The sequence below is a fragment of the Rattus norvegicus genome, chromosome X, assembly GCF_021556685.1.
Source record: "Rattus norvegicus strain SHRSP/BbbUtx chromosome X, alternate assembly SHRSP_T2T, whole genome shotgun sequence".
Classification (NCBI taxonomy): Eukaryota; Metazoa; Chordata; class Mammalia; order Rodentia; family Muridae; genus Rattus; species Rattus norvegicus.
This window is the reverse complement of record NC_141554.1, coordinates 31,090,566-31,103,064: the sequence shown is the minus strand read 5'-3', so window position 1 is coordinate 31,103,064 and position 12,499 is coordinate 31,090,566. Positions and strand designations below refer to the sequence as shown.

The 12,499-nt window shown below is 41.6% G+C and overlaps 1 protein-coding gene across 2 annotated transcripts in view; it reads right to left on the bottom strand.

Moving 5' to 3' along the window:
* Clcn4 (Cl-/H+ antiporter 4) overlaps positions 1-12,184 on the bottom strand; it is a 63,956-nt gene extending 51,772 nt beyond the window's left edge. Inside the window, exons 1-2 of one of the 2 annotated variants that reach the window (XM_087600620.1) lie at positions 12,028-12,184; positions 10,637-10,779 (exon numbers count right to left, since the gene is read on the bottom strand). In XM_087600620.1, the coding sequence (XP_087456746.1) occupies positions 10,637-10,650 (14 nt within the window). In that variant the 5' untranslated portion in view covers positions 10,651-10,779; positions 12,028-12,184. The remainder of the gene's footprint in view (positions 1-10,636; positions 10,780-12,027) is intronic. The other variant, NM_022198.2, reaches the window with a different exon arrangement.
* Positions 12,185-12,499: the final 315 nt, after the last annotated feature.

Sequence of the window (12,499 nt, the reverse complement as noted above, 5' to 3'; positions counted from 1 at the left end):
TTCTGCTTTGCTGGTTTCTGAAAGGAGTATTGGGAGCTCAGTGAATGAGAATGGCCCAGGTTGCCTTTACTCAAAGCTGAAGTTCACTCAATATAACAAAAATCTTAAACACTGCCAACCGCTATAAAATAATTTCTAGCTTCGGATTGCCCAACAGAGCACTATACTTCTTTTGTTTGTTTGGGTGGTTGCTTTGTTTTCTGTTATTCCATACCTTAGGCTGCCTAAAACTCACAGCAATCCTACTGCTCCAGCCTCTTGAGTGCAGATAGTATGGGCATGTACCACCATTAAGCACTTACTGTTCTTAACCTGTTTGAGTGGATAAAGGCAAAAATTAATTTTCCACATATGGTTTTAAGACAGTAGCTGATATTGCTCTAGCTTTCTTCTCACAGTGCTTAGATTTGAAAGATTTGAAAAAATGGAAACTTAAAAACATTGAAGGGACCAGGTTGTGGGTGGATCACTCCCAGCAGTTGGGAGACAAAGGCAGGTGGATCTCTTTGTAGCCATCTTGTTCTAAAGAGCCTAGTTTGGTGGTACAAATATATAATCCTAGTAGTCTGCAATACTAGGACCCAAGTGGGGCACTCATTTGCTTTCTTGTGCTGATAAAAAGCAAATTATTTCATTTGACATTTTACATCAGCAGAGAAGGCCAAGGCAGAAAGCTAAATAGGACAAAAACCTGAAGGCATGATCTGAAGCAGAAGCCATGGAGGAGTGCTGCTTACCAGTTTGCTTCCCATGATTTGCTCAGCCTGCTTTCTTATAACACCCAAAGAAGCTGCTCAAAGACGGTACTGCCTAATGTGGGCTGTGCCCTCCCACATCAATCACTAATCAAGAAAATGACCCCATAGACTTGCCTACAGCCCAATCCATTGGAAGCAATTCCTCAATTAAAATTCCCTCTTCCCACACGACTCTGGCTTGTGTCAAGTTGACAAAGAAATCAACCAGAACAGGGTGACAGAGTAAAGTCAAGATTTCAAGGTTATCGTCCTCTCTCCACCAGGTTTTAGCTTAGTCTAGGATGTGTGAGACTGAGTCTCAAATAAAAGGAAAAAAGAAAAGAGAAAAAGAGAAACATAATAAAGGGACCAGGAAATTATTTTCTGTCCACACTGCATTCTCTCTTTCTCTCCCTCTCCTCCCTCTCTCTGTCTCTGTCTGTGCCCCCCGTCTGTGTCTTCTGTGTTTTTCTTTGTCTCTTTGTCTCTAACACACACACACACACACACACACACACACACACACACACACACACACACACACGACAGATACAGAGCGAGGTACATGACACTTTCCCCAATTCCTCCACCCTCAACCTTCACCAGGCATTCCTGCAGCATTCCAAAGAAAGTATAAACAAGTCTGCACCTTGACCAGTGATTATAATGGCTGTAATACAGCTATGTGACCACATACATGCGAACATGTGACTCAGTTGTCCGTCTGATGTATCCCACTCATACCACTCAAAACCTTGTAATAGCTCCAGCTGATTTCAAGTAGCATCTCTATATCTGACATCAGTGTTTTGGATGCCAGATACAATAGTTCTCTTCATGTGACATGCCTGAAATGCATGGTTGGGAGCCAGTGTGAGCAATGACTCTCAGAACTGGTGTAGATATTCTTCTACTCCCTTGCTCCATGCCCCAAACGGATAATTTAAATAGCACCCACAATCTGGCAACTCCTTAAACCAATCATGAGGCAAATCCCTGAAGTTCTCATGCAAATGGTGGAAGAATGTTAGAATTCAACCGGGAATCTGGTTTTAAAATTTATTCAAGGGGCTAGAGAGTAGCTCAGGATGTTTGGGACCCTAGGTTCTACCCACTGCACTGTGCAATTATTATGTACAGTATTTCAGGAAGTTTATCTGAAGTACATTTTGATACACTAACTAGAGCATTCAACTTCCAAAATCCTGTTCTGAATGAAACAAGAACCTCAACTAATCTCAAAACAAAAAGAACAGCCCAGGCGTGTCATATCAAATTGTCAACATTAGTGAAAATCAGAGTATTTTTTACTTATTTACTTTTATTTTATGCGTATGAGTGTCCAGCCTGACTGTTTACAACATACATGCATGCCTGTGGAGACCAGAAGCTGTCAGATGCTTGAGACTGGAGTTATAAGCAATTATGAGCTGTCATGTGGTTGCTGGAATTCTAACCCAGACCCCTCTGGAAGAGCAGCCAGTACTCTTAACTACCGAGCTATCTCTCCAGCCCTAAACCAGGGTTTCTGAAGATCGATTAGGGAGAAAAAAATTACAGACAATAAACAGTCACTGGGGCAGCTAAGTGAGTACACAAATACTTTAAAGTTAAGCAACAGAGAAACCTCTATGTAAGATGGGAGGATCCATCTTAGAAGGTGACTTCTCCAGTAACGGACACTTCTCTCCTCACCTCGCTGCCTTGTGTAACATCCCACCATTTCAAATTCATTTGAGCTTATGCCATCTTACTTTTAAAAGTAGTGAGATGGGCTAGTGAGATGGATCAATGGATAAAACATTTACCACCAAGCCTGATAACTTGGATTTTGATCCTCAGGAGCCAAATGGTAGAAGGGAAGAACCAATTCTCAACCAAATGTCCTCTCATAATACATGTCATACATGCATAGGCATACACACACACATGCACATGGAAATATATATAAATTGCTGACAGGCCCTGGGGGTGTAGCTCAATCCAGAGAGTATTTGCTTAGTGTGCAAGAGGAGGTTCAGGGTTTGATCCCCACAAGGTCCATTCCTTTCATGCCATCATGTGGGAGGTAGAGGCAGAAAGATCATAAGTTCAAGGTCATTCTCAGCAAAGTGAGTATGACACCATTCTGAGATACATGAGACTCTATCTGAAAATCAATAAATTAATAAGCTAATTAAAATATTTTAATATTAGGTTTTTAAAAAATTACTGTCAAATGTACCCTATGGACAAAACTGCATTACTTAATCAATGATTTGATATCTGGTGGAACTAGAGATAAGGTTATTAGAGGTGTGGGAATCCACAGAGATAGAGAAAGGAGGAAAATAGCTGTTTCTTTGGTTATGCTGCTGACTTAAATAGTCAGAAATAAATAACAATTCTTTAGAAAACCTTACCCAGTTATTGGCTGGGCTTCAGTTGAGATCAGGGCTTTCCTTAGAGAAAGATGAGTTTAACATGACTTGAAGCTACAGAAGATGGATTTAAAGAAGTCTTGGGGCCAAGGATCATACAATGACAAGAGAAAGGGTTGCAGAGAGAACCCTGTGGGGTAGGCACTCCCTTCCTAGGGTTAAACTGGGACATGAAAAGGCTATGACCTAGCATAGTTAGGAAACCTGCACATATATCTCAGGGTGGCCACTGAGACCTATAGTTATGCTGGTCTAGAAGTTTTCCTGGGATTCTATGGCCAGGTTGTGTTTACTTACTTCTCAGGTCTTAGTTCCTGGGTTGATTTGGTTAAATGTTAGACTTACTATTCCTCCTACAGAGGAAGCCTGGGAGGTTCTTACTTGTCAGTCTAGAAAGACTTTGTGGTCACGATACAGAAGAGCCCACCACAATGAGCTATTTTTCCTCATAGCTTAGTCATACCTTTCACCAACCCTGCTTCCCCAAAAACATGCAGAAGGACTGTAACTTCAGCTACCATCTCAGCCACATCATCCTTGCTCTCTTTGCTGTGGCCGAACTGAGGACACAGGAGGAATACATCAAAGCTGTGTTTGATGACTCCTTGCCTGAAGTCTTGACAAAGTCACTTGTCATTAGTATCTAACTTTCATTAATCTATGAGTAAGAATATTACAAGGAAGCAGAAAATAGATTGTGGAGAAAAACTTGCCAGAAAAAATAGTGGTCAGTCAGCAGAAGGCCAATGTGGAGAATACCAGGACAGGGAGGCTAGAGACTTCCAGGACACAAGGTGCAACTTCCCTGCAATACTGTTTGGCACTGTTATGGTTGAATTATATCCACATAAAAATTCATGTGTCAAAGTCACAGCCATCAGTATTTTAGAGTGGACTATATTTGAGGACAAGGTCTTTATAAAATAAAAGTAATTAAGTTGAAATAAAGACATGAGGATGGACTCCTAATCACATAAGATCAGTGTCCATATAAGACACAATTTGGGTGCAGAAACACACACAACATAGGAGGACAAGCTATGGACAGACCTATAAAAGACTCTTTCCTCACAGCCATCAGAAGGAAACAACCCCACCCACAACTTGATCTCAAAGTATGAGAGAAGTTGCTATTATCCAAACAGTATATAATCCTACATTACAGCAGCCCAAGCAATGAATAGAGCATAGCCAGGTTTTGGGAGGATGTGTCTGCCTTTGCCCACTTGCAAGATGAAAGGATAACCTACGGTAAACTGCTTCCACTCAATTTAGGAGAAACATGGCTCCCAATGCCCACTCAATATAACCAGGAAGCATCCAGGTCCGAAAATGATTGTGACCTGTTAGGAGTGGCAAAAGACCTTGGGGCCCGGGATTTATGCAATCCATTTCTTTTGGTATATGAGAGATATGTTCTTGTCTGCCTCAGTTAATTTATCTAAACAAAGGCTTAGGGTAACAGTTCTTGACTCAGAATGCTGGAGAACCCTGTGAGTTTAATGTGTATGAAGTGCTTATGGTCATTATTATTGTTATTGTTATTATTTTGAGCCCCTTCGTTTTGCTGTTGTTGGAAGGTGTCTGTGGGGAAATGCTAAACTCCTGACTCTTGGCAACAGCAACACAGGGACATCATAGCCCCATCCCCCCCTTGGGTGAGGGTGGAGAACACTGAGTTGATTGTGTCATCAGAGGCCATATGAGGTTGGCCTGGTCTCCTTTCCAACACACAGGCTAGGTTTCAAAATGGGACAAATAGCTGTGTGGGCCTCAGGCTGCAGGAAGCCTGCCATGCCACACACCAGCCTGCTCAGTCCTATGTCAGGCAGACAAGGGGTAACAGGGTACAGAGAGTCCTGGCGGGTGGGGAAGAAGGGAAAGGAGGTAATAGGAAGTGATCATCCCAGACCTTTGTGTATTACAGGTTTGCAATGTACTAACATTTTGAAACAGTCTCAGTTTAATTCTCCTATGCATCTGTATATTCCTTTGTTCTCAGCCTCCATTTGAGACTGTCTTCTCTTTGATCCTATGGCTCTCATCACCTCACTAAGTAGCTAATGGGGAGCTCTTGTCACTGTCACCAGCCTGTTGTTTGGAGGGCTAGCTGCAGAGATAAATGCATCACAGCCCCCTCACCATCCTAAAGTTGTCTACCATGTTGCCACCCAGGGGACACCTGGTTATGACTGGAACATTTTCAAATGTCATATCAAGAGTGGTTGCTATGTAAATTTATGTGAGGGGAACTGTTAAACATTCTATACTACCCCAACCAGAAAGAAGCTTGCCGCCCCAACAAGGTGTGATGGTGCATGACTGTAATAACAATATTTTGTAAGACGGAGGTAGGAACAGTAAATTTGAGACCATCCTGGGCTACACATCTGAGATCCTGTCTCTAAAACAACAAAACCAAAACAACCACAACCTAAAATCAACACACCATTATAGTATCAAGTTGAGAAACTCTGGCCTAGACACACAGAAGAAATGCAAGGAATAGTTGCTGAATTAAAATGCTATTGAAGAGGGATGGCTTGGTGATTAAAAGCACTTGCTGTGTTAATATGAGGACCTGGGTTGGAATTGCTAAAGACACATAAAAGCAGCATGAACATCTGGAATGCAAGTATCTATAATTCCAGCACTCGTATAAGAAGATTTGAGATGGAAGCAAAAGGATCAACAGCTTGAGGACCAGCTAGCCTGGTGTGTGCAGTAGAAAAACAAAAAAGGCCCTGTCTCAAACAGGATGGTAGGTGAGGTTACAGTAAAACTTGTCCTCTGACCTTTATACATACACCCACACCGACACGTTAATATACTCTTGTGCATGCATGCAACACACACACACACACACACACACAACTAAAAATAAACTACAATGTTGTTAAGGTGTTGAGTAGAGGAATAAATGAATATTGAGGTTCATGTCACAGGGAAATGCTTTTGCAGTAATCATATTGATGACTTTTTCTTAGGACATTAATGCATTTAGTTCTTTTCTGGGTCAGAAATTTTAACTAATTTTTTTAATTAAAATATAATCTCATCATTTCATTCATTCCTCTCACTGCCTTCAACCTCAGCCATGTATGCTTCCCAGACATTTCTCTCTCTCTCTCGTGTTTGAAATTATTATTTTTTAATTTTATTGTTTCTAATGATTTATTTTCTTTTTTAAAAACAGTACGTATGAGTATGTGTCCATGTGGGGGTACCTGAACAAGAGTGCAGGTACTCCCAGAGGCCAAAGAGGGGCACTGGATCTCTTAGATACGGAGTTACTGATGTCCAGCACACCCACTGGATCTCTTAGATATGGAGTTACTGATGTCTGGCACACCCACTGGTTGAACAGAGAGGGGCAGAGCTACAAGATGCTGAAAGTAATGCAGTTAGGACAATAATTCTTTTGTCTTCTACTTAAACACATATTAAACAGATCTCAAAAAAAGCACTAAAAACCAAAACCAAAAAGATTGAATTGTTTTATCCTGGCATTTTACCTCTAAGTACTTTATTAAGCATCTCCAAAATATAAGACCTCATCCATAAACATATGTATGGGCTATCTGTTGCTGTATAACAAATTACCCAAAACACAGCAACAGGAAATAACCTTATCTTATCTCACTGTATGTCCTAGTTTCCTTTCCTGACAAAGTGATACAACACCTTAACAAATTCGACTTTAAGGGACAAGGGGTTTAATCTGCCTTACAAGTCCAGATTACAGTCTATCATGACAAAGAAGTCAAAGAAGCAGGGAACTGAAGTATCTAGTTCTATCCACAGTCAAGGGCAGGGAGAAAATACATGCATGAATCTTTATTGCTCAGCTCATTTTTTTCTACTTTTATACAATTTAGAAAACAACCCCTGAGAATGATGCTGCCCACAGTGGGTAGATCTTCACACATCAATTGATGCAATCAAGAACATCTCCCCACATGCCTCCTGATCGGCCCGATCTGACAATTCTTCACTAAGACTCTCTTTCCAGGTGATACTGATTGTGTCATGTTAACAATGTAAAACTATTACAGTATTTGGCACTTGAATCTGGGTGCACCTGAGCCAAGTGTCTAGACCCCAGGTCTCTCATAAGATTTCCACCATCTCAAGACACAGCTGGTCCTGAGAAATTTGCTGTCAAGAGAACACATACCCAAGACAAAAGCCCCAGTTCTTTATATCCTAATTTCAGAAGTGTCATGAGGTTGTCCCAGCTAAGTGAGTCACAGGGCGTGGCCCAACTGCCAAGGGAGGGGATTATGCAAGATTGTGCCCAGTAAGAGCAGAAGTCTCAAATTAATTTTACCAAATCACCATCTGATAGTCATGCACATAACTCTTCAAGCATCCCCCAAATGTCTACTGCATGTTTGTTCAGACTGGAATCCAATCAAGGGCCACAAATTTTATTAGGCTCTTTGTTTTCTTAGGTATCATTTGCTAAAGAACACCCTCATGCACTCATTCTAATTTACTTTTATGATTCTGAATTATGAAGGGCAAGGCCAGATAGCTCAGGGTGAGGGACAAGCCTTCTGGGGTAACAAGAGTTGAGAGAGCCTACTCTGGATCCAAGAGGAGCTACCTGGACTCAGGGGAAAGACACCTGAGCAGAAAAGTGGCCTGGAGAGTAGATACAGCCAGCTGCTCTCATCCTAGATTTCAGCAGCTGCCTCTTTCACTAAAGGCAAACTATTTCTTGAGGATGAGACCAGGAGAGGAGAGACAGATAGGCATGAGCTAGCTGATGACAAAAGAAAGGAAGAAGGTACATCCCCAAACTCCAGGCCCAGGAGACAAGGAAATAGTTTCAGATTCTTCTAACCTTCAGTAAAGATGTTTCTCACCTTGCAACAGCACTGGAACTCACAGTTCCATGTCTCTTGGGATGTTCCTATTTTACATTTCTTCTTCCATCAAGCTGGCCCTTTTTAAACATGAGGAAGTAGGGCCACCAAGTAATAGTTGTCAGCATCCCACATACATTGCATCTATTCTGAGATAAAAAGTTATGTGGCCAGTTGTTCACCCTCATATGTGCCAAAGTCAGACCTTCAAGAAACATATTTCTATTCCAAAGCTTAAATAAAGCCTGCATGCATTGCTGTCCTGAGATACCTGCCAGCTCCATGGTTCAACAGACAGTCATGTTGGCCTCCTTGTAGCTGTGGGCACACCACTTCTACCCTTGCTTCACCATATGTGGCCTCAGAACAAAGCGTCTCACTCTGTCATCCTTCAGATACCTTCAATATAACCTGTCATTCTCTCCTTGCAGAAGAGAAGGATGGTGTTTTCACTAGATATACTTTGCCCCAGAATGAAATGCACTATGTACACAGGTTCACTGGGCAGATAAGTCTCTACAAATTTCAGCCCATGATTGGTTAATGCCTATTTTTTTTTCTCCAACATTCACTTTTGTGTCATCCCAGCCCTACACTACAAACACCATGCAAGCTTTCCTCTCATCTTACCCCAGAAACTGTGAATGTAAACCTTCACGATAAGAAGGCCTTCACGTTGTAATTCATATATACCCAACATGATGGTTTCAGAACAAGGGCTACACGTTGAACAAATCATAAGAAAACAAATTCTGGAATGTTAGAGCTAGAATAACATTTAAAGAGCATCTATGGGCTGAGACAATGACTCAGTGGTAAAGTGCTTATCTTACATACAATACATATTCCTGGATTCCAACCCCAGTAGCAGGGGTGGGAAAAAAGAATACAGCTATCATTTAAATCAGTAGCTCCTAACCAGGGTCAATGGAATCTGTAAGCAGGTAGCAATTTGCCTGGTACATTTGGATTGTCACAATCAGAAGGAACACCATCACAGTAGCATCTGCATGTGGAGGCCACATACTAAGATAAACATCCTACAATGCATCAGAAGCCCCTCATGGGAAAATTAAGAAACTCAAAACTAATTACATTCAGAATGAGAACATAAAGGTATGAAAAGATAATAGTGTCTACTTCAAGATTATATAGCTGCAAAGCCTAAAGTGTATCCAAGTGTCTATTCTACCTGCCTCCATTACCTGCTCTGCTCTGTCAAGAGTTAGGGAGAAGAAAATGTGAGGACCTGAGGATGTTTTTGTTTTGTGCTGTTAAAGATGGTATTCAGGGATCTCTCAAATATGAAGCACATGACCCAACACTGAACAACAATTCTGCTAAAAAAAAAAAAAAAAAAAAAACAACAAAAAAAAAACACCTAACTTACTGCATGTAGCCCAACCTAAAACAAATGAAGAAATCCACGATAAAAGAATCACTGAACGAAGAACACAGCAACTCATCAGGATAGCCAAAGTGTGAACAAAAAACCTCATCTTCAATTATCAATTTGAATAGCACTGCCTCACCAAAGTTACTGGGGGATGAAAGTCTTCAGAGGATATAAGTTCTAGTGCTAATGCCCTAGCTCCTAAAGACATAAGGTTTTCAGTAGAGAATATTACATTCTCCTCTCTAGGATACCCACACAAGTACTGACCACAGACCAGAAGAAAGGAATATAAACAGGGTTGGTTGAAAAGAGGGCATTAACTTCCCTCCCTCCCCACCCCACACACACATGCATACACTGGCTGTCATGCTGGGACTGAAGTCACCTGACCCTCCATCTGCCGCTGAGTCATCAAGCCCCTTCCTTCAGTGAGCTAATTATGCAGCAAAGCAATTAAGAAGAATGCTGGAAATTCTAAAGGTCTGGGTTATCTCCAACCCCCAGGTCTCATTAAGGGCCACTTTGTTCTTAGATATATTGCCACATTTTACCATGACCTGTTATCTTTGAAAACTAAATTTTACTGTATTTCATTGAATGCTGTTATTTTTAAATCTACTGAAAACACATTTGAGGGGGGAGGCACATTTAAGTGCTGGACTCTTGCATAATAATGCAAAACTGACTTAGATTGCAGCTCAGAAGTTGCCATTCCCTAGCAAGTTTTTGCTTTGAATGGAATTAGACTCACTGCTGAGAAGCAACCTCTGTGAGAAGAATTAATAAAGATTCCTTTATTCAGCCAGCACAATGGCAGAAGGAAAATGGTTTATGGCTATCTTTTCAAAGCAGCTCCTTCACTTGGTCTCTGGCCTTAGAATATATGTGTTGTAGTCAGTACAAAATTTTCTGCCCCTTCCTAGCAAGAGGCTGCTATTATTTTTCTGTCTGGCCCTTGCCCACTTTCTGCCCGTGAGCATGCCAAAACCCAACTCACTAAGAGACCTGCACCAGGCCACTCCCCATCTGATGCTTGCAACAGCAAAAGCAGCAGGAGGAAACAGCTGTGGGTAGCAGGCATTGTAGCAGCCAAAGGCCCGACTTTCGGTTTTAGGGGATGCTGCCAGGGCAGCAGACCACCCGGGTTCCACCTGCAGCGTCTGTACTGCTGGGAGCTCCAGGAAGAGCATCCGGGCACCGTGCACCCCTTACCTGCAGTGCCGCATCTTGCAGCGTGGCCGTCCACCTGGACAGCATCCTAGAGCATCCTTTCTTCAGCGCGTCTGCTGCGAGTTCTGTGACGTCATCAGGAGGCGTGCTCCACGCTGCCACGTGATATCTTTGAAGTCCTGCGGCTGGGAGCAAGACCAGAGGTCTGAGGGTGGGGTGGGAAGACCCTAGATGTTCCAGAAGTGGCAGGTAACACTCAGTCTGACCTTCTTTCAGGGCGTTTGTTTTGATGCATGTCTATTGCTTGGCCTTATTGGGACAGTTATGGGAAACGGCACACAGGGACAATCAACATTATTACAGGCTCCAAGCATGTAATAGGATTTGACAAAAGGTAGCAATAAGGAGATTATTGTAGGAAGAAACACAATCTGGTGTTCTACTTTATCAGATGCAATAGAGAAATATATTTTATGAAAATCAAAATGATACCCGAAATAGACCATGCATGCACTAGACACTGCACTAGAAAATTGGTGTTCCAAATAATATGTGAAATATTACACGCAGGCAATTCTTGATGGAATATTCTAGCAATTGCACTGATGACTAATACTTTAAGTTACTCTCAGTGACTGCATTACATTGGTTTTATTTGCTAAGAAAAAATCAGTGGCACCACACATTAATACTATTTACTGTAATATTTGAATATTTAAAATAAAAGACTGTTGACAGAACATAACTGTATGTGTCTGTGTTTATTTTTCTTAACTCCTGGGGTAAGACATTTCATCTCTCAAGCATGAGTTTATTGAAAACAACTCATTATTTCAGGTTGTCTAATTTTTCTGACATTCTGAAGAAGTGAGTCACTTTAATATTAAAATGTACATTGTCAACATTTTTCATTCACACTAAAACAGTCTTTTCTTAAAAGCTTTTGAAAAATCTGTGAACAGTTCATAAATTGGAATTTGCACATTTGGAATTAAAGCAGCTCTTGTATAAAATGTTTGTTTGCCAAACTACATGAATGTTGTGGGAATGTAAAAGGGCAATAATAGAAGCTCTTTTCCTTCATATCCCATTTGTTTTAACTTTAAATCACAATTTATAACATTCCTTTTGATCACTCCCCTGAAATGCACATTAAATAGATTGTTTTACAAACAGGCATGGATTAAATTGACCAGCCACTTATATCAACAGCTTTTATTTCCTTCTATATTTAACCTTGTCCCTTTTGCCACCATTGCCTCTGGATTAACCACATTTCTGCTCAAAGGTCAAACTCTAATTTAGATTAAATACAGCCCTCACCTTTCTCAGCAATCTATTATTTTCAAGATCATACTTTTTTAAACTGACAGTGGTGTGGATTTCTAGGTCACTCCTCTCAGGTTTGTTTCTCAGAGTGACAAATAACTTACCTTTATAGCTCTGGGATACAAAGGCAAATTGCTACTGCAATTCCTGGCTCCTTTGGGTCGAGAGTCTGAAGCACACAGAAACTGACAAGTTCATTTTCCTGCCAGAGGCAAATGTCGGTTTCAGCCTCAGGCTCACAGAGGGCCCGGGAGGCAGTCTGGCAGTATCACGTGTTCAGTCAGCCACTCAGTCCAGCTCTGCCCTACTGGTCAGCTCTTGGCTCTGGAAGATAGCCTTTGCAATGTGGTTGGCCTTTTACTCCCGGTAGAAAGGTGTCTGGAGAAGGTGCCCTATTTCTGCAATAAAGGACACCCCACCTCCAGCAGCTAGTGCTCCCTGGTCATAGTTTCCCCAGGGTTGGGGTGGAGGACATAATCAACCCTGCTGCCAGCAGCATGTAACTGACCCTACTGCCCACAGTTTTCTTCTGTGTTCAGCTTGGCTGACGTGACTGAAAACCTTCCTCATCCAAGG